Source organism: Salarias fasciatus, chromosome 2 (genome assembly GCF_902148845.1).
Source record: "Salarias fasciatus chromosome 2, fSalaFa1.1, whole genome shotgun sequence".
Taxonomy (NCBI): domain Eukaryota; kingdom Metazoa; phylum Chordata; class Actinopteri; order Blenniiformes; family Blenniidae; genus Salarias; species Salarias fasciatus.
The window spans coordinates 29,596,247-29,616,525 of record NC_043746.1 but is presented as its reverse complement, the minus strand read 5'-3'; the positions used below and the strand labels follow the sequence as shown (position 1 = coordinate 29,616,525).

Sequence of the window (20,279 nt, the reverse complement as noted above, 5' to 3'; positions counted from 1 at the left end):
GATTTAAACTTGAAAATGAAACAGAAGAGCTGAGTTTGTTTTGTCTGAATCTCCGAAAGACCCGGTGGTTTACACTGTTCAGTCACTGTTATAAAAATGTTTTTTATTGTATTTTATTGTATTCTATTTCACCACAGTGCTGTTTGTTTTTAATGCATTGTAATAAAAAAAAAAAACAGTTTTTCATTTGCTTTTTCATAATTTTCTTTTAAAATTAGGGTTGACTTTGTTACCAAAGACAAACTATGTGGATATTCTCGATAAATGGCAGATATTTGTTCATTGTGTTAACAGGTGACACTCATGAAGCGCAGCTTGTTTCTCAGTAACCAGCCACAGCGAGTTGATTTTAATGAACATCAGATCTGCGTGGCAGCGGTCCTGATCGACCCTGACAGCGTGTGTGTCTGAGTGGAGACGCTGAGTTTCCCACAAGCCACCTCTCATTTGAGTACAGCTTCATCTCTCCCCGCTAACAGCTGAGTTTCCCTCTCAGATCGTGGAGCAGACGTGACGTCCAGCATCCCCACGATGCTCGGGATAAATTATGAATTAAGATGAACTGATGTGAGGGCGCCTCTGAACATGCATCAGATGTGCAGGACATAATTAATCACCTGTGGATTCAACACATGTGAAAATATACATGAGACGTGCAGAGCTGGAAGGGAATGCAACAGAACTGAGAGGCTGGCTGCATCAGCGGTGGGAAAGCAGCGGCTCCTCTGTATTTTAGATGTAATTATGATATGCAGAGCAGCGCGGCGAGCTGTCACACTGCTTTCAGCTGCTTTTCTCTGTCATGTCAGGCCAAATATTAACTTATGTGGTGAAACGGCGAACCTGGAAACATGACAGATGGCGGTTTGAGGGCTGCTGGAGGCAACATACGACATGGAAATGAATATCTACAACATCCTGGAGCGAGCGCACAGTGCAGCAGGCTCTCACCAGAGAGTCTGCAGCCAAGAACAACGGCAGTAACCTGAGGGGGGGGCGGCAAAGGCTGCGGCCATTCATATTTCTATCGAGTAAACACACTGCCATAATGCACCTGCCAATGAAACAGAAGCTCAGCCCCACCGAACCAGGCCCATTTCTAATTAATACCAATGCAAACAAACAGCGGAGGCAGAAATTAGCAGCTGGAAGACGAGTGCAGGAGGAAAGTAAATTCTGACAGAAGTGAGAGGAAAAGCTCCTGCTTGTGTTCAGCTGTGATCTGAAAAGAAAACGCAACGCCGAGGGACTCTGGAGGAGCTTCAGGGTTGGAAAATACACGTTAGTTAGTAGAGAAGAAGAAGGAAGTCCAAACACAATGTATTTTCACACCGTGGTCATGTAGACAGGGTTTAAAATCATTCAAAGTGATCAGAATGAAATCAGAGAAACTATAAACAGCACATATTTCAGAGTCCTGTCATGGTTCAGGGATGAATCATCTTTTTTAATGGATTCAACAAACATGATTCCAGTGTTTTATTTACTCCGCTGCATGTTGTGGGTTCATATTGAGCAGAATGCTGGGATTTAGCTGCTTGACCTGTTAAAGCACAGAGTGTAAAATGATCACAGGTCCTGGACTCTGATCCTCTGGGATACCACCAGCCGCTGACTCATCAGAGCTCGGCTCCACTGCCTTTCCTGCTCGTCCTGTCCAGCACGTTGAAACATTTCTCTTGACGTTACGACGCTGCAGGTAAACTTTCTGCCTCAGGGTGATGCTGAAGGATATTTCAAGACCTAAATTCACACATTTTTCACAATTTATAGCTTGGAAGCCGTGTGAGAGAGTGTATTTCTAGTGAAAGGCCACAGTATTGTCACAGCGCTCCTGAGTGCTGACGTCTCAGTGTCAGGAAGTGACTTACTCTCCTCTGAAGACACACATAACTTTATTAAGCTGCAGAGAATAAACAACAATTGAGAGTTGAGTTGAGAGTGAAAAGCAGAAACACTGAATCCAGCAGACGCGGCTGGTTCAGCATTGAGTGTGCTTCTCGTTCAAAGTGGGTCATAGAAGTTTAAATATTGAACAATCGGCGTAATGAACAGATTCTCGGCGGTTCCTAATTTGACTAATTTGCCCGGACGTGAATTTGTCCCCGGCCCGCCGCTCCGCCCCTCCCAGGAGCGCTCACACAATCAGCCTGTAATTCCAGCTGGCTGCTCGGGCCGCCGCCGTCCGCCCAGAGCCACGCAGATAGCAGCGGAACGAACGGCGGCTCGATGCCGCGATGTTCCGACCTGCATTTCCCACCAAGGCTTTTAGCGGACCGGAGCATGAAGCGCTGTACCTGCGTCAGCGTGTCAGGCTTCTCATGCTCCCATCTGTGACTGTGACCTTTGCCCTCTGTGAAAACATCTCTGAAATGGATGTGGAATGACAGGGAGGCCTTGAGAACGCCACGTGTTCTCAGCGCCAGGACAGATCGAAGCAGAGGCGAGGGAACAGAATCTGCTTCAATCAGACCGCATGATGCTGCGGAACAGACGACGCGTCGTTCAGACAGTAAAGGAAGGTCGTCGTTACCGCCTCACAAAAGCAGAACAGCCTCTTTGTGTAGCTTGTTTTGTTCAGTCGGTGCTCTCCGTGCCTCCAGTTAAATATTGGATGAAACCGAGCAGATCTCCGCAGCTCGTCAATCTGACATGCAGAGACGCAAGTGAAGCCGTCTCAACGTGCTCCAGGTCAGAGGTCACGCATGACGACCTTGTAAAGAGATGGGAAAAGAAGTGAGTGCTTCTGCTTCTCACAGCAAAACGAAGCAGAGTGAGGAGAAAGTTTGCAGTGAAAGTAGATCAGACATTTCAGAGCAATTCAAACATGCTAAACTGGAAGTGATCAGTGCTTTAGAATAATTCTAGAGGCAGAAAATCTTTCATTATCATTGATGGAGGAAATATTTCTCACAGATAGGTTCTTTTAAAGAATAAAAAGTAAAAGTGATTCATTTCTGAACAACTCTGAAAAGAACAGATTAAAGGTGAACATATCCCGGATGTAGCTCTGGACTACAGAAAGAGCCCCGTGCCTGGACCTGAACCGTGAGGCAGCGGTGCTAACCACCACTCCACCGTGCCGCCACACATCGAGAGGGTCCTCTGGTCGGCCCGGCGCCGAGCTGGCACGCAGGTAAGCTGACCTCCCAGAGCTCGACGTGGCAGGAGAGGGAATCAGACCCTGGAGTTCCCAACACGGACAGAAAACCAGCTGAACCTGCTCATAAAGACGGGATGTTCGTTTCATTTGCATGTGAAAAGGGATTTGGAGCGGCGGCGTGTGGAGACGATGCTGTTTGCCAGAACGCAGAACGGCCTTTTGTGCTTCGCAGGAGCAGAAACAGCCATGATTCAAACTGGAATGACTCAGCCGGCAGCTTCTGGCAGGAGGTGGAGCACAGCGAGACGGAGAGAAGCGGCGTTATCCTGCTTCCAGCGGCTGCTTTCAGCCGGGATCCGGTCTGAAGCAGCGCTAAATCCGTCCTGAATGCTGCTCTGACCCGCTCACGATGGCGGATCTGTCACTTTCTGCTTCCTGCTCCTTAAACACGACGCAGACGCTTCACTCTCAGCACTCCGCTTCCTGTGGGAATCATCCGGGTTCGGTGTCTTGCTCGAGGACACTCTGACAGATGGACGGGGTGGGAGGGGGAATCAAACCCGCAGCAGTGTGAAGAGAGGACGACCTGCTGGATCGACCTCGAGAACACACCCCACGTGTTGAGGCTCCGAACCGGACCTGAGGGAGTGTGTGAGGTATCATTACTGAAACAACCAACAGCGGCAACCCGTAGCCCCGCATGCTCACGACAAGCCGTTTCCAAGGAAACAGACACCGTTTTCAAAACATTACTGTGTGAATGCGAAACTTTCTAAAACACAAGTGCAAAACTGTTGTGTTTTCACTTGAACTGTGGTCGAAATTCAGCCCAGATTGAAAACACACACACACACACATACAGACAGAGGAAGGCGCTAACATTTCGGTGAACCAGTCGTCTTCCGGCTCCAGATCGTCTGATTTCTGTTTTTTAATTCGTTCTCTGAACAGCTTGAAACTGCAACAACAATAAACTGTGACTTTCTCATTCAAACTGTAAAAGATAAAGAAATAAAAGAAATAAAACCTGCCAGCGGTAATATATCACCCTGTCAGACGGCAAAATGAACACAAAAATCCATCAAATGTTGTTTTTTTTTTTTTTTTCCGTCAGTAAATTGCCGCTGCTGTAAATGTCACTGTGGATTATCGTCAATGTTATTAATCAATTAAAGATCTTTGCTGTAATATTCAATGAGAAGATTAATGGAACTTTAATGATCCCCATGGAGAGGACGGATATTATGACATTAACAGTTTTACTCTTGACATTTTCGGCGGGGATCCCCGGGTATCGCTGGATTATTCATGGCTTCGGCGCCGCAACACATCAAACTGTAGCTGAGTGTGGAGGGAGCTCTCAGCTCGTGACCGAATAACAGACTCCTCTTGTTAAAAGATCGCCTTCTAATCACACTCAGCCAGTGAAACGGATGGGCCAGTTCTCGGCCGGTTCTCCCCTTGAAGCAGCGGTTTGAATCCGGAGCCTCTCGGAGCGAGGCCCTCGGCGATATTTACAGCCTGGACGGCGATCAATCGGGCTCCTGCGGGGTCGACGGGAAGCAGAACCACGCAGCGTGAGAAAACACATGAGTCACTTATTGAGTTTCACGCTTCCTACACGCTTTCCATTACTCAGATGTATGTCCTCCGCTGCACTGCTTCTCCTGAACACACTTCACTGCAAGAGAGGCTCTGGAAAATGGCTTCTTATTCCTTCTGAAGATCCGTACAGTACAAATATACACAGAAATATACATAAATGTCTGTACTGTAAATGGTTATGATATGATGAGATAGATTTTCTCACTATCAGTAAGCAGTGATTTGGGATCGGTGTTAATATTACAAAATATGTGTAATTTTGGGGTTTATATGAACAAATATTAGGTCTTTAAATTGCTTAAAAACAGAAATAGCAGGTGACGTGTTCAAGAAAATATAATCAATGATTGCTGATTGGTACAGTTCAATATTTATTGAATGATAGATAGATGGATGGATAGGGAGATAGATAAAATACAGTTGTCCATGGGTTAGGGAGGTTGAGTAGCAATAATCTGTCTGTGACTCAACACACCACCTGGTGGTAAAAGTTAGTACTGCAGGACGACTGTGGTGACTTTACCTCACAACGTTATCCTTGAGATAGTTTGTCATTTGTTTCTTTAGGTTCTAATGAGCTACACTGAACTAAATGATTACATATTGAACTTAATGTGATCAGTACCTGTGATACATGAACAGTTATACTTCAGAAGGGTTTTTTTTGTCCTGCTTTGGTCAAAAACAAGACAGAAAACATTTATTGTGTGAACATTTTAGCTTTTAGTACAAATCAAACCAAAAGAGAGAAGGGTTTTGTTTCTGTTTATTAAAGCCAGGTAAATGTTCAGACTGTTTTGTTCTTTGTCTTTCTTGTTTGTTAAGCTGACCGTCTGTTTGCTATCGAAAGATTTTTATCTGAAAATCTTAAGACAGCAAACATGTTTTTGGCTCAGACCGTCTTCTTGTTTGCTGCGCTTCATATTTATTGAGCAGAATTGAAAACTGCTCCCGTTTTCTCATCAAACTGGGGAAAAAAAACAGAAAGAGAAGCTGGAATTATTACTTCCATTCTCCTGGTTTAATTCCCCTCTTGGACTGAGGCGGTCGTATATATTGAACAGCGGGGTCTGATCTTTCCCCGTCATAATTCCAGATCTTTATTCTGCTCCGCAGCAGACGCTGAGAGGATGTTTTCCCGCTCGCTGATTCCTTCTGCCAACGCCATGAATGACAAGAGAGTCATTACTGCCCGACGCCACAGGTCGCAGCGATTCACCACTCCGGGGGGCGGGGAGCTTCCAGTCACACATTTATTAAGGAACAGATAGATAGACAGATAGATAGATAGATAGACTCCCTCCTCTTACCTCAGCAGCTGCCGTCAGACTCAGACCTCCATATCGGCTCATCTCCCTCGCTGTGGACCGGAGAGACGGAGCGGCGGAGTCCGGGCAGCAGCGGCACAACACAAGAAAGAAATCAGATCCTCTCAAATCTCAAAACACCAAACCGCTGCTGCAAGATAGTAGCCGACCCGGGCCGCTGATCTGAACGCAGCGCCGAGTACAGGAGCTGAAGAAGGTTCTCTATACGATGTTATGTAAGCATGAGGTCTGAGGATTTAATCCACACCGAGCTCAGGATTATAATTCTGAATTGTTTAGTTCAAAATAAACCCATTCAGAATTAAAAACACCCTGTAGCCACACTCACTGAGAGACGACAGTGCAAACCACTTCACCACAGCTGCTGTTCTGTTTCCAGTTGCAGTGAAGTGAACGCTGCGTGTGTGAAAACGACCAGCAGCGGCCACTAGTGGCCTGTCTGGTTCACTACAGCGCTTTCAGCTTCTCTGTCGTTTCCATGGAAACAAATGTCATTTCCAAAATGGTGCTGTGTGAACAAAAACCTGAGAAACAAAAACAAAAGAATGTGTGTGTGTGTGTGTGTGTGTGTGTGTGTGTGTGTGTGTGTGTGTGTGTGTGTGTGTGTGTGTGTGTGTGTGTGTGCGTGTGTGTGTGTGCGTGTTGTAACAGCCCGGTGCTGAATGTGACCGTCCAATATGCTCTTCCTTCCTCCAGCCGCCCTGGATTTCCCCGCAGCAAAGCGCCGGGCCAGAGGAGTGTGTGCGGCTGGCCAGAGGAGTGTGTGTGGCTGGTTAGAGGAGTGTGTGCGGCTTTTATTAATCTTTCTTCTCCTCGATTCTCTGAGTCGACAGCTCTGAAGTGAATTGTCTGGCGGGGCCGTGCAGCCCCACAGCCGGCTGAGCGCCGTGACATCTCCACTCCGCCGCCGCCGCCGCCGTCCAATTTACCATGAAAGGAGTCCAGACGGTCCAGATGTGTGTGAGGTGGCAGCCCTGGCTCACACACACACACACACACACACACACACACACACACACACCAGCCGCTGGGTATCTCCAGAGGAGCAGGCTGCCTGCTGCCCCTCGATAAGGCCCGGCGCCCGGGAGGACCGCTGGCAGGCCGTCTGCAGGGATGCAGTGGTGGAGAGCGCCACCTGGTGGTCAGGACGGAGCGGCACGCCTCCACATCCATCCTGGTGTCTCTCACTTAACCTCCTCCTGCAGAGTCAGGAGCTTCTCCTTCCTTCTGATTCTACATCGCTTTAAAAACAGGATTTCTCAGCATCAGAGCTGCTCCTCTGTTTATTTGGAGGAGGGAAATAATATGTGCAGGAATTCTAACTTCTGTGATGCCATTTAATGCAAATATTTCACCAAAGTGAAGATTTAAAATAGTTCCAGAGAAACATTTCTGTCAGTCACGAGAGAGGAGACACGATTCTGCTCCGCCGGTGGATGGATTTCTTGTATTTTGCCGTCCCGGGAGTTAAACGCAGCCCCGGAGGGTTTCCAGCCTTCAAAGATAAGCGAAGACGCTGCAGCGCCAGAGGCAACATCAGCAGGCCCGGAGCCGCTGAGGATTATTTCACCTGGGCACGTTTTAAAAAAGATTTTTCTTCACTTTCAAATCCAGAAATATGATGCACCTCCTGAGTTCTCCATTTCTCCATCAAGATACACAAAACTGCAGCTTTCAAATATATATTTTAGCCTGGGCTGAACCTGTGTGTGTGTGTGCATGTCCCCATAGTGAGGATGTGTGTGTGTCTTCCAGCAGGGTGACAAATTGGGACGTCCAGCCTGCATTATTCATGAGGGGAGGAAACGCCGAGCTGAGATTTGGTGTTGAGGAGCGTAACAAAGCTGAAGTGTGAAAATAAAACTGCATCCAGGACGGCGGCGGCCAGGCAGGGAACAACACCGCGCTGGGGAAGACTACCAGGAAACATACTTTGTATTCTAAGAATAATATCTATTCTATATCTAGTTTCCTCTTGCTGTGACGGGACTGGAATCACATCACTTCCTGTTTCACCTGGTAGCCTGACAGTCGAGCTGCTCGTAGCTCCGGTTTCACCAAACCCTGTTTTTCACACACATTGTCTGAATTTGATCGTTAGCTTAGCTTCACATTAGCATCAGTGATTCTCTGTCCTCTCCTCCTCCTCCTCGGCGTGTTTGATGTTTTCTTCCTCCTCCAGCAGGCGGTTCTAATCCTGCTCCTCCTGCACTTCAGTGGACTGGGTTTGTTCCGGGGGCCGCATTTTTAACACCCCTGCATTTTAAATGATTTTTTTTCTAATATCTTTGAAATAAATAAATAAATAAATAAATACATACATACATAACCATGGACTTGCCTTGAGATGTCAAAATAAATCGTTGGTTGTTGGGACTGAGAGCGAAGGTGAAATCCTCCTCTGGTTCCACTGCTCGGATGTTTCAGCTCGAAAAGACCAATGTTTTAATACTGTTAGTAAATTAATCATAAGAAAAGAAAAAGCTTTCAGCAACAAGTTCAAAGGCTGAAGCACGAGCTGCTCCGATTGGCTGAATCACACCTGAACCAGGTTTTAGTAAGGAAATTAATATTTGATTTATTAACCGGACAACAAACATCCAGCCCCGTCTCTTCTGACACCGCAGGAACGAGGTGAATGATTTTCTACACCTGTTATTTTATGATGTGAAGAAACATTTGTTTTGATCAATGCAGTTCAAGCCAGTCTCAGGAACCGTTTCCTCTGAAGGTGAAGACACAGCGCCCTCCTGTGGTCTAACAGCGCAAGCAGCACATCTTTAAACAAATGTCATGTGCTTGAGTATATATTATCTTTTTCTTTTTTCAGAGACTTCAGTGTAATTAGAACCTGTAAACAGATTTTTACTGAAAAGGAATCAGTGAAATGCTTTTGGAAATGCAGAATTGAAACAAAACAAGACACTGGGAGTGATTTCAGACGTAATCACAGGAGGACCGTTCGACTGCAAACACGTGCACAGAAAATACTAGAAACGTGAAAAAGAGGTGGAATCCCACATCTTGAATGCATCTGGCAGGAGAGGAGGGTGTGTAGTGGAATCAGTTTTATTAAAACATGCAGTGACGGCTGAGAGAGCAGTTGATTAGAGCCGAGAAATGAAAATGAGAGCTGGGACTTGTGTTGTTCTCCCGGCTCAGAAAAGCCGGAAGACGTGAATAAAAGCAGAGCGAGGCTTCAATATCTCTTTTTTTTATTAACTCTGACACACCGCGGTCAGATAGAAAAAAGTATGAGCGTTACACTTTTCAAGTTGCTTCCATGACTTGTGCAAACACTAAACGGTATCTGAGAGGAAAAAAAAAAAGAAAAAAAAGAAAAAGAAAAGACATTGAAATGAATAAGTGCATTTAAACCTAGGTGTTGATTCTTTATGCAGGATTTATTGATTCCCAGCTTCATATAAACTGGATGTTGAGGCATAAACATAGTACATTTGAACAAAAATATAACCAATATTTACAATTATTGTATTAAAAATACAAAAAAAACAACCGAGACGTACTCCACCAATTGTCTTTTTAAAAGACATACAGGTCAAAGTCGTACGAGAAAGAATGGAGGAAAAAAAAAAAAAAAAAAAAAAAGGTCATCACCAGCTAAATGTACATTTCTCACTGACACCACACACCAAACGGAGTAGCAGTTCTACCTACTACACTTATCGTTACGCTTGTACATCGGTTGTGCAACTTCCACGGTTTCCAGACGAGGACTCGGCCCGCTAATACGCACACTGATCTGAATGAGTGAAGGACGCTCGTCACCACTGGGTCACAAACAAACTATTAACAATCTATCTGCAGCCGTTACAAAAAACTTACAAGAACAAAAAAAAAAAAAAAAAAGGGAAAAAAAAAGAAAACAAAAAGGAGAAGTTTATTAGTGTGTAGTCACAGAACACAGTGGGAAACACTGCACTCATTCTTCTTTTCTGTCGTTTCCTTGACTGATCAATGTGATCAGTGCCACTCAGTGATAGAGGGAACAAAAAATGACAAAAGAAAAGGTCTTTTCACAACTGGGTTTGAAATCGTTCTGATTGGCAGCCTTTTTAAATAAAACTGGGACTTCTCCACCGGAGTCTGGCCGAGGGGCCGTCAGTCACGTCCGGATGTTTGAGATTCACAGACGGGAAGAGCGCCGCCCCGCGCCGCCCCGCCCGGCGCCCGCCTCCACCTCCACACCGCTTTAAAAAAACAACAAGGTCTCCAGTAAGGCATTTCACTCCGCTATTGCTTGTTCCAGACCGCTCTCAGAACAAGGAGATCCTCATCGGGGAACAACGTTAAGAAGACGTCAGCAACACGGCATCGTAAGGCGCTTGGACATTCACCGGGATGATGAGGCGGAAAGGAGCCCAGGCTCAATGTGGAGGAGGAGGAGGAGGAGGAGGAGGAGGAGGAGGGGGGATCTGTACAAGAACCACGGGGGTCTGGAGGTCCGCTCGCCGCCCCCCCGGCGCCGCTGTGCTTTGACCTGCCGGCTGCAGCTCTTCCCCTGCGCTCGGGACAAACGTCTCACATTGTGCTGAAAGTGCTTGTTTTTAGCTAGTAAAACTCTGTGTGTGTGTGTGTGTGTGTGTGTGTGTGTGTGTGTGTGTGTGTGTGTGTATATGTTGGGATAATACTGGGTTCAGAGTTCAGACAGGGTTTGTCTTCAGTCCAGGCGGAGGGACGAGCGGCTGCGACTCGCTGCTCCTTTTCGGGCCCCCAGAGTGCAATCAGTCAAAAAAACAAAAAAAAACAACAAAAAAAAAACCAAAAAGAAGAGAGAATCTCGAGGGAAGGTGAGATCAGAGTCAGGTCGCCGTTGTTTCTCTCCGTCTTTAACATTTTGTCCGTTTTGTTCTTTAAAAAGTAGAAAAGTGCAGATGGACATGTTGATGGTGATGGTGGGGGGGGGGCAGGTCCTGCTTCTGGATGTGTGGTTGTTGATGGATGCAGCCGGGTGGCGCCCCCCCTCCCCTCCCCTCCCCTCCCCGCCCCCGCCCCCCGGGTCGGAGGCTCGTCCCCGTCGTCCCGGGTCTCCTGGGCTCCAGAGCGCCAGACGTTTGTCTCCGCAGCTTCTCCAGCTCGTCTTCACAGTATTCTGTCAGCATGCAGGGTCTTCAACCCCCCATGATGCTTTAAGGCAGGGGAGGGAGGAGGAGGAGGAGGGGGAGGAGGGGGAGGAGCCAGGCACGTTCGTTCGCTAACGGATGCTGAGTCTACTGCTCTGTCTCTTTAGCCCCGCCCACCCCGAAGTGACGGGCGGCTCCAAGCTGCTGCAGACTGACGGAGCGACGCCTCAGACCGCCGACACCTGCTCGTCCTCTGTGGAGAGAGAAGAGACGGAGGTCACACACACTCCACACCACACACACACACACACACACACACACACACACACACACTACAGTACACAGTGAGGATGCTGGTGTGGAGGAACATGCGTCTGTGGGACGATCTGACTGAAAAACGCTGCTTCTGATTGAAACGGGATGAATGATTTGAACAGTGAGGCTGATCAACACTCCAACCTCTGATCTGTAAACCAGCCAGAGTGGAGCAGCATGATGGGAGCGAGTGCAGGCGGGTCGGGGGTCAGAGGTCAGAGGTCAGGGTGCGTGCCGGTGCAGGAGGGTGGAGGTGTGTGTGTGTGTGTTCAGGCATCGGAGGGTTCTGGCACTGTGTGTGTGTGTGTGTGTGTGTGTGTGTTCCCGTTCACATGCAGGTCCAGGTGCAGTTGGGGGGGTTTGACCTGATAGAAGCGTAGTTTTACCTGCCGGTGAACCCTGACCCCTCGCCCTCAGGGCCTGGGCGTGTCGGCTGTGGGCGGAGCCAGCGGCTTCCTCAGAGCGACTAGAGCGGAAGACAAGGACTCACCCTCCTCCTCCTCCTCGGCCTCCGGGTGGAGGCCGGCCGCCCGCTGCTTGGCCTGCTGGGAGTCGGGGGACTGGGTGACCATGCGGGAGCGCTGCAGCGCCGTGGTGTAGTCCGGCGGCCGCCGCCCCGTGTGCGAGCCGGCGGCGGCGGACGTGACAGCGGCGGGGGCGGGGCCTGCCGGGGCCGCGTGCTGGCCGTCCGCCAGGTCGGAGATGGTCAGGGCGGTGTAGCCGGGCGGGGTCGGCGGCGGCTCGCGGTAACGGCCCTCTTTCCGAGCTGCAGACGGGAAGAGGAGAGGTGAAAGGTCACGGGATGAGAGACGCTTTTCTTTCCTGGAGGTGATCAGAGGTGTGGAGTCCGGGCGCTCACAGAGGATCCCCTTCCCCCCGGCGGTGATGGGCGACGGCGTGGGCCGGCCCGGCTGCTTGGCGTCCTCCGACCCGGTGGAGGTGATGCTGCTGGTCTCGGGGTCGGCGGTCACGTCCTTCCCGCCCCTCCTCTTGATGGTGCCGGTGTCTCCCTCCGAGTCCTCGCCCCAGTACGCCGCCGAGGAGGACGAGGAGCTGGCGGAGGCCCAGCTGCCCCGGGCCTGCGCCGCCCACAGCGCCGCCGGCCCCCCCAGCAGGGCCTCGGGCCCCCCCGGGGGGAGGCTCCCCGCGCCGCCGCCGCCGCCGCCGCCGAAGGCCAGCGTCTCCCAGCTGCGGCCCTGCTGCATGGTCTGGATGTTGTCGTGCGAGCCGGACGAGCAGGACGTCCAGGAGCCGCGGCCGCTGTCGGCGGCGTCCAGCGACACGCGGTCGCCCTGGTCCTGGGTCAGCTCCTCCGAGCTGGGCGACGACAGGACGGTGGGGCAGCCGGCGTAGATCCCCCGGCAGTCCTGCATGGAGGAGTACGACCTGGGGGGGGAGGGAGGTGGGGGGGCGGCCCGGGTCAGAGGCAGAACCCACTCGCTCTGTGAATCTGTGTTTGCTGTCGGGGTGGGACCGTACCCCAGGCTGTACTGGTCCGGGTCGGTGGTGGCTCGCCGCTCCAGCCGCGGCCCGCCGGCGTGGGCGTCGCCGGCTCCGGAGTGACGGAGCCGCCGCTCCTCATGCGCCATGTCGAAGGACGAGTTGCTGACCAGGCTGGAGCGAGAGGAGATCTCGCTGTGGCCCGAGTCCGAGTAGGCGTCGCCCATCCGGCTGTAGCCTGAAGAGGAGAGAGAGACGAGCATCAACGCCTGCATCACAGAGGCATGCTGGGAACTGAGAGGAAGGACGCAGCGCAGTGCAGGCTGGAGGCCACCAGGTGGCGCCTGTGTCACGTGAAGACAGAGAGGAAGGCCAGAGGAGGAGGGGGGTGACTGGCTCACCCTTCTTGGGCGAGCTCTGGGGGGAGGTGGGAGGGGAGGACAGCTGCGAGGAGGCGTTGGACATGGCGTCCTCCGGCTGCCGGCGCTGCCGCTCGCCCGACTCCTCGGACAGGGACAGGATCTTCTTGAGGGACTGCGGCGAGCTGGTGCCTGAGGACAGAAGACCGGCAGAATTAGAGGAGGCGGTTCCCCTCCTGGGGGAGAGGTGGCGCTGTGGGGACGCCGTGCGGCGCCGCGCTCTCACCGAAAGGCGGCAGGTCCTTGACGGGGACCTTCTTGCGGGAGGGGTAGAGCGCCACGGCGGGGACCTGCAGCGCCTGGCTTCCTTTGGCCAGCTGGCCGCGCTGCTGGCTGGCGGCCCGGGACACCACCGGGGACGTGTCCGGCCGCTTCCCGCCGGCGTTCTTGGGTACTGAGGGGAGGGGGCGACAGAGCGGCCGTCAGACCCGGCTCTCTCTCGGCGGATTCTGGCGTTCCCCCGGCTGAACTCACGTGTGCTGATGGAGGGCTCGCACTGCAGCGACAGCGTCTGCAGGCTCTCCTCGTTGGTCTCCAGGCTGAGGTTGGACAGGTACTGCTTGACCTTCCGGGCCATCTGCGCGTCCTCGTAAAGCTTTTTGGCGTTCAGGAAGGAGCTGCGGCGCACTCGCTTCTTGTGCCCGCCCGACTGCGTGACGTCCAGCACGGCCGCGTTGGCACTACCCTGACTTAAAGACCTGCGAGGGGGGGTCACACACACACACCACACACAAGATAAAGAAAGCAGGGAGGCTGCGTTAACGGGCTGCTCTGCAGAACAGATGAGGTGAAGCTGTGAACTTCAAGCTTCTGATCTACGCGCCGAGCATGATGGGAGTCGCACTGGGACATGCAGAAAAAGCAGCTTCAGATGTTTCTCTCGGCTCCGGAACATTCCCGGCATTCCTGAGCGCGGAGCTGCGAGGTGACGGCTGCAGCCAGACGACCGGAGAGCGCAGCGGCGCTGGAGGACGCTCATAGTTTACATTTCTGTGGCCTGACTCAGAGCTGGAGCCCATTCTACGACGACTCCTTTCAGATTTCTGCCACACAAGATCAAGTCTTGCGGATGCGACACATTTGGAATACTGTTCTGGTTTTTAGGGCCTCATGTTGGACAGTCCAGGTCTCTGAACTGGTTTAAAAGGCTGTTTCACCTCGAGGATCACAGGACTGGACTGCTGGCTCCCTGTGATCCTCCTCAGATGTTTGCTCTGCACAGACGCCTCGTTCCACCACAAGAATGTAAAGCATGATAAGAGCGAGCCGTCGGGCCGTTCGGAGGTTTATTCAGCAGGAAGTCCAGGTCAGACTGGAGCGGCATGCAGCTGGTTGTCACTGAAGGTCGCCCCGGCTAAAGGGAGGCTGCAGGTTCTGTGCAATGTCTCTGTTTATTCGCAGTCCTCCCATCAGCAGGGTGACCTCAGCTTGGTTCAGTTTTTTTGGGGGGGTTAGTAGGAGGATTGGACTCAAACCGGTTAACGGGAACAAGAAGAGGAAGCGGCACACGCAAAACGAGCATAGAGAGGGGAACACGGTGTCACCAGACTTACCCTAAACTCCTCCACTTCTTCTTCCTAGAGGGCGGAGGCCGTGAACAGAGAAGCACGGAGAGGCAAAGGGCGGATGAGAAAGAGAGGAGACAAAGCTTAGGACAGGAAAGACCACCGAGAAACACCAGAGAGAAGCTCCTGGACCAGACACCGTCACACACAAACACCCAGCGCCTCGCACGAAAAAACAGCGCGGACGCACAAACACTGTCTGCAGAGAGAACAGCAGCGTGATGCAGGAACCTGACCCGTCTGATGACCCCACGGGGGAGGGAGGGGGAGGGGTCAGAGGTCACGGGAGGGACGGGCCGAGAGGCTGCTCACCTGGTCCGGAACATGAGGGCCGGGTCCATGTTGACCGACGCCATGCGGCCGACGTGGCGGATTTCTTTGGCAATCATCCTCAGCTTTTCAAAGTTCACCAGGCCGTCCACTTTGGAGTCGTTTCCTGAAACGAGGAAGGAAGGAAGGAAGGAAGGAAGGAAGGAAGGAAGGAAGGAAGGAAGGAAGGAAGGAAGGAAGGAAGGAAGGAAGGAAGGAGGGAAGGAAGTCATCGTCAGCAGGGAAACAAACACTGGCCTCAAACTGAAGAGTGACAGTCTAAACTGAACGTTCTCTCCTGATGTGATTTGACGCGACGGACCTTCGTGGAGGAAGGTGAGGTCCTTCTTGATGACGGGGAAGAGGGGGATGATGGGAGGCTGCAGGTTCTGATTGTTCAGGACGTTCCTGTACTTGGCCATGTTCCTGGAGGGGTCGAAGAGGTCCTGCAGGTCCCCGAACAGCTTCTCGTACTTGCTGGGCAGCTTCTCCCACGTCCCCCTCAGCCGGGACACCGGGGCCAGGTTCAGGCCGCTGCGAGGGGGAACCACAAGTTGAACGCCTGCGGGGAGGAACCGGGCGGACGGACGCTCCGCCGAGTCTCACCTGATGATGGCGAACATGGAGTTGAAGTTCTTGCACTCGCGGCAGTGCAGCGCGATCTTGATGAAGTGCTTGACCGTCTTCATGCGCTTGAGCTGGTTGGGCTCGCGCGTCACCTCGGTGGCCACCCAGAAGGTCTCGTGGTTGATGGCCTCCTCGAAGCGCTTCAGGCTGGCCGAGCCGCTCTTGGAGCGCAGCTTGAACAGGTCGTCGATGTACTCGGTGGGCTCGATGGCGCAGAAGAGCTCGAAGGCCCGCATGGAGAGCTGCGTGGCCACCTCCACCGTGCTGAGCTGCAGGAGCGAGATCTGGCCCTCCCGCAGCAGGTCCTGGGCGTCCTCGTCCGAGCACAGCGTCTCCGTCTCCATGTTGCTCTTCAGGTAGTACCTGGAGGCGGAGGAGGACGCGGCGCTTTAACCGGTAAACTGTGAGACGAACCGCGACGTGTCACGCGGCGTCACGTTACCTGCCGCTCAGCTGAATCCTGTCGGCCAGCTTGGACAGCTGGTCCGGCAGGCGCCGCTGCTTGATGACGCCCTCCGGCGTGACGGACACCTCGCACAGCGAGTACGCCTCCGCGGCGGCGGTCAGGGCGAACTCCCGGATGGCCTGCACCACCACCTCCTTGGCCGTGGTGTCCTTCCCGATCATGATGTAGCGGGACTGCTGGTCCGCCTTGAAGACTCGCAGCACCTGGTCCGACATGTCTGCGGCGGAGAGACGAGCACAGGCGGGGTTCAGAGACGGAGCTGAGGCTGCCAGGCGGGCGTGTGGCGCGGAGACGCACCGGGCTGGTTGTTGAAGTCCAGGATGCGGTGGTGCGACTGCAGCAGGTCGGGGTTGGACGAGGACAGGTTCCCGCTGACCGGCAGGGCCGGGGGGATCTGTTTGGACTGCTTCATCCCCACGATGCTGTCATCCTGCGATTGGCCCACGCACACGTCACTATGGAAACAGGAGGCAGAGGAGGAGAGGAGGGGAGAGGGGCTGAGCGAGCAGTTCTGAAGACGGCAGCCAGGGGGCGTCGTTCGCTTTGGCAACAGCTGCACTGGTTCAGGAAGCGAAACGGGTCTTACTTGTACGGTTTGGGCGGCAGGATGCTGGTGAGCGTCTTGTCGAAGATCTTCTTCAGCTTGTTGCGGCCGCCCACCGAGTTGGCCTTGGCCTTCTTGCTGACCTTCTCCAGGCCCATCACCTGCTCCACGTCCACCGCCAGGTCCGGGATGGAGTAGCGGCTGGCCTTCTTGATGTCGCCGATCTTGGGCAGGTGCGGCGCCCCGTTCTTGCGGTCGTGCTCGTCCTCGCCGTCCAGGTCGTGCTCGTGCTCCGGCCTCGTTAGCAGCTCTTTAAACACTGTGCGGAGGAACCAGGCGGGGAAACGTCAGCTCTCTTCAGGGACCACGGACGAATGTTTGTAACAGATTTCATCTCACCTAAAAGGTTTGTCTTCACAGTTATGGACAGGTGGGTGTTGTTCTTCAGAATCTCATTGGCTTTGCTGAGCTGGACATTCTCAAAATTTTGTCCGTTGACCTCCAAGATCTGTGGAAAAGACAAATCCATCAGCAAATGTGCGGGTCTGACACACGGCTCAGTCCAGTCTGCTCAAACAGAAGAAAAAAGCCTTTTCTCTCAGCAGAGCAAAAAATAATGATGTGAAGCGCCTGCCAAGTCTTCCCTCCAACAAATGAATCGTGTCTAAATAGCAGCCGATGCAGAAATATCCACCAGATTAAGAGTCCAACTGCTGAGCTGGTTAGTGAGCGGTGGGCCACACGGACTCTCTACACACTGATCACTTTATCCAGCACTAGAACTCCCCGAGTGGCTCCTTAAGTAAAGTATCTTTTATTAGAATTTGCATTCTAGCGCTCTCTCTTCATCTATGTCTTCTTTTAAAGCAGTGATATGGAGGGCAGCTTTATCCGGGAACAATCTGTCCACAAGATTTGCTCATTTCACATCATTGTGTCGTAATACATGCCACAGCCCGCCCTCCTGGCGCTGCAGGTAAACACACATTAGCCAATCAACTCAGCGAACGCAGCGAGTACGAGCCAATCAGAGGCAGAGGAGGGCGGGTCATGGCTTCATCATCCTATCAGGGGGGAAAAACAGGCAATGTGGCTTATAGATACTGCTGAGTGGTGCATTATGGGGGATTTGGAAGAAGGTGTACGCAGCGCTGACTGGAAAATGAGGTATATGTTGTACACCATGCTGAAGGTCACGATATGAAGGCTAAAGGTCGTGACCTGGATCCTGGCTGAACAGAGACAGACTCTGAAGTGGTGAAAACACAGCAGAGGTGTGAATCCTGAGAGTCTCTGCCTCGGAGGAGAGAGACGGCTGCAGCGGATGTTTGGAGCTGAGAGGGTTTGACTCCCAGCCAGACTCTCAGGATGGCTTCATGGATTAAGAGACTTTGCTTAAAGCTGGGAAGACGGCCGGGTGTGAAAACATCTGCCAGGAGGAAGCCGATGCGGCGCTCCTTCAGCCGTTAGCAAGTTCAATATGAAACCGTTCAAAAGAGGCCTCCTAATGCCTCTCAGAGCAAAAGGTAAAAACCTATTTCAGCACAAAAGAAGAGGATGAGAGCTTTCTGGAGTGCGGTTAAAGACGTGTTGAGCACGTCGCCATGTTTCTCAGTGTTTTCCTAAAGGTGATGCTGGCATGACAGTTTAACCAGACGCTGTGGACGCCCCGGGAATTTCACACGTGTGCAGAAACCACACCATGAATGTCCACATGTGGACGGTTCCACTCGTTCCAAACATCTGCTGAGCGCTTCATGCCTTTACCTCCTTCTAACCTTCTTCTCCAGCATCGGCCAACGCCCCCCTACCTGATCTCCCCGCTTAAGGCCCACTTCTGCTGCCTTGCTCCCCGGCTCCACGGCGTCGATGAAGATGCGGAAGCCTTTCTCCTGCCCGCCGAGGAGGCTGAACGCCAGCGGGGAGTCTCTGGACGGCTTGGTCAGCGTCACCAGCCGCGGCTTGGCCTTAGCAGCGCACGCAATGTTTAACAGTCTGAGGTGCCCACACATTTTCTGCAGGAGGAGGAGGAGAAGTGTGAAACCGGAGCTCTTAGGGGACAGCGGTGAGTCACTTCCTGCAGCTTCAGAGTTCTCAGGAGGTGAAACTTGTGGTGGAAGCTTGTACTGCAAGACTAAACTGGCTGAGGTACGCAGGAAAACAGGAACGTTCGGGCTGAAAAAGTTGAGAAAAGAAAAAAAAAAAAATGCTGCACCTTTGAACTTACTTCTTTCTCCAGATTGTTTTCGAACTCCTCCAGGAAGTGAGTCATGGCGGGGTCGCCCTCAAAGTCATTGAAGTGATTGTTTACCCACAGCAAGACTACCCGTGTGACCTGGCGGAGACAGACAGCCGGTTAGCGCTCTGCGTTACAGACGGACATGCTGGATGACATTAGCGTTCAGCGGGACGGACGTGGACGTCCCTGGACACCGTGTGGCGGTCTGGACGAGGACCCACCTTGTCCCTGAGACTGGGGTCGTGGAACCACTCCAGCAGCTTCTTGCCCACGACCATGGGGCTGGAGAGGAAGGTCCTGTAGGTCAGCAGGAAGTCCTCGATGTAGGTGGGGTCCACCACGGAGTGCTCCTCCACCAGGTGCATGGTGAGGCGCTCCGGCGTGCCCTGGGGCCCAGCGGGGTGGGGTTAGTGGCGTGGAGGGACTGAACGAGCAGGAGACGGGAGCGGGGGGAGCGCCTCACCTTGATGACGATGTGTCCCTTCCTGGTGCCGGTGCGGTCCAGCTCCCGGTGCTCCTTCACCATCACGATCTCGCCTTCCTCCTCCACCTTCTGCATGTTCTTCTCCACCTGGTTGAGGATGCAGCAGTAGTCCTGCTGAGCTATGCAAACAAACTGGAGAGGACAGAGACAGACGGGCTGGGTGAGGACGGCGTCCATCGGGGCGTCGCGGGGCCGGACCTGCGGCGCCGCCCACCTGGCAGTCGTCCACCTTGGTCTTCATCACGCCCTTCATGTACTCCTTCTCCATGGTGGGCGACACGCCGAAGCTGTTCCCCATGCACAGGATCTCCGTGCGGCTGTCGGGGTAGGTCACCTCCACCGAGCCGTTCAGGATCACCGACCACGAGTCCAGCTGCAGCCACCACACGGGGGTCAGAGGTCGGAGGTCAGGTCACAGACACGCGGGAGGAGGAGGAAGAGACGCACGTGACTCTGAACCTCAGAGCTTTCCCAACAGCTGGTGCACTTTAATGAATCAAAGTTTTCTCCTCGGCGTGTGGAGTAAACAGAGAGAAGAGCGGCGCTAGCAGATGGTTTCTGATTCTCCTCTGAGCGATTTAGCAAAAGCAAGAGGAGAAAAACATCGCTGAGAAATGATACGACTACAGTCTGAAAAGACCCAAGCGTCCACCGGTTCAGAACTGATATGAATCATTTCTCAAAAGATGAAATTTAAAGAATCGGCTCAAAGGAAACTCCTGCTCTCTATTGTCTGAACGTAATACTGCAA

General features: G+C 52.6%; 1 protein-coding gene across 8 annotated transcripts in view; it reads right to left on the bottom strand.

Moving 5' to 3' along the window:
• Positions 1–11,155: 11,155 nt before the first annotated feature.
• rapgef2b (Rap guanine nucleotide exchange factor 2b) overlaps positions 11,156–20,279 on the bottom strand; it is a 76,437-nt gene continuing 67,313 nt past the window's right edge. For 3 of the 8 annotated variants that reach the window (XM_030116970.1, XM_030116985.1, XM_030117011.1), the window contains 19 exons: positions 19,743–19,901; positions 19,508–19,660; positions 19,266–19,430; positions 19,033–19,140; positions 18,617–18,820; positions 17,205–17,313; positions 16,848–17,124; positions 16,559–16,716; positions 16,238–16,478; positions 15,775–16,158; positions 15,491–15,702; positions 15,172–15,295; positions 14,848–14,871; positions 13,769–13,992; positions 13,521–13,688; positions 13,277–13,426; positions 12,915–13,113; positions 12,295–12,821; positions 11,849–12,201 (listed from right to left, as the gene is read on the bottom strand). In XM_030116970.1, the coding sequence (XP_029972830.1) occupies positions 11,849–12,201; positions 12,295–12,821; positions 12,915–13,113; positions 13,277–13,426; positions 13,521–13,688; positions 13,769–13,992; positions 14,848–14,871; positions 15,172–15,295; positions 15,491–15,702; positions 15,775–16,158; positions 16,238–16,478; positions 16,559–16,716; positions 16,848–17,124; positions 17,205–17,313; positions 18,617–18,820; positions 19,033–19,140; positions 19,266–19,430; positions 19,508–19,660; positions 19,743–19,901 (3,939 nt within the window). Of the gene's footprint in view, positions 11,374–11,399; positions 12,202–12,294; positions 12,822–12,914; positions 13,114–13,276; positions 13,427–13,520; positions 13,689–13,768; positions 13,993–14,847; positions 14,872–15,171; positions 15,296–15,490; positions 15,703–15,774; positions 16,159–16,237; positions 16,479–16,558; positions 16,717–16,847; positions 17,125–17,204; positions 17,314–18,616; positions 18,821–19,020; positions 19,141–19,265; positions 19,431–19,507; positions 19,661–19,742; positions 19,902–20,279 lie in introns of those variants that run through there. The other 5 variants (XM_030116979.1, XM_030116994.1, XM_030117002.1 and 2 more) reach the window with 3 other exon arrangements.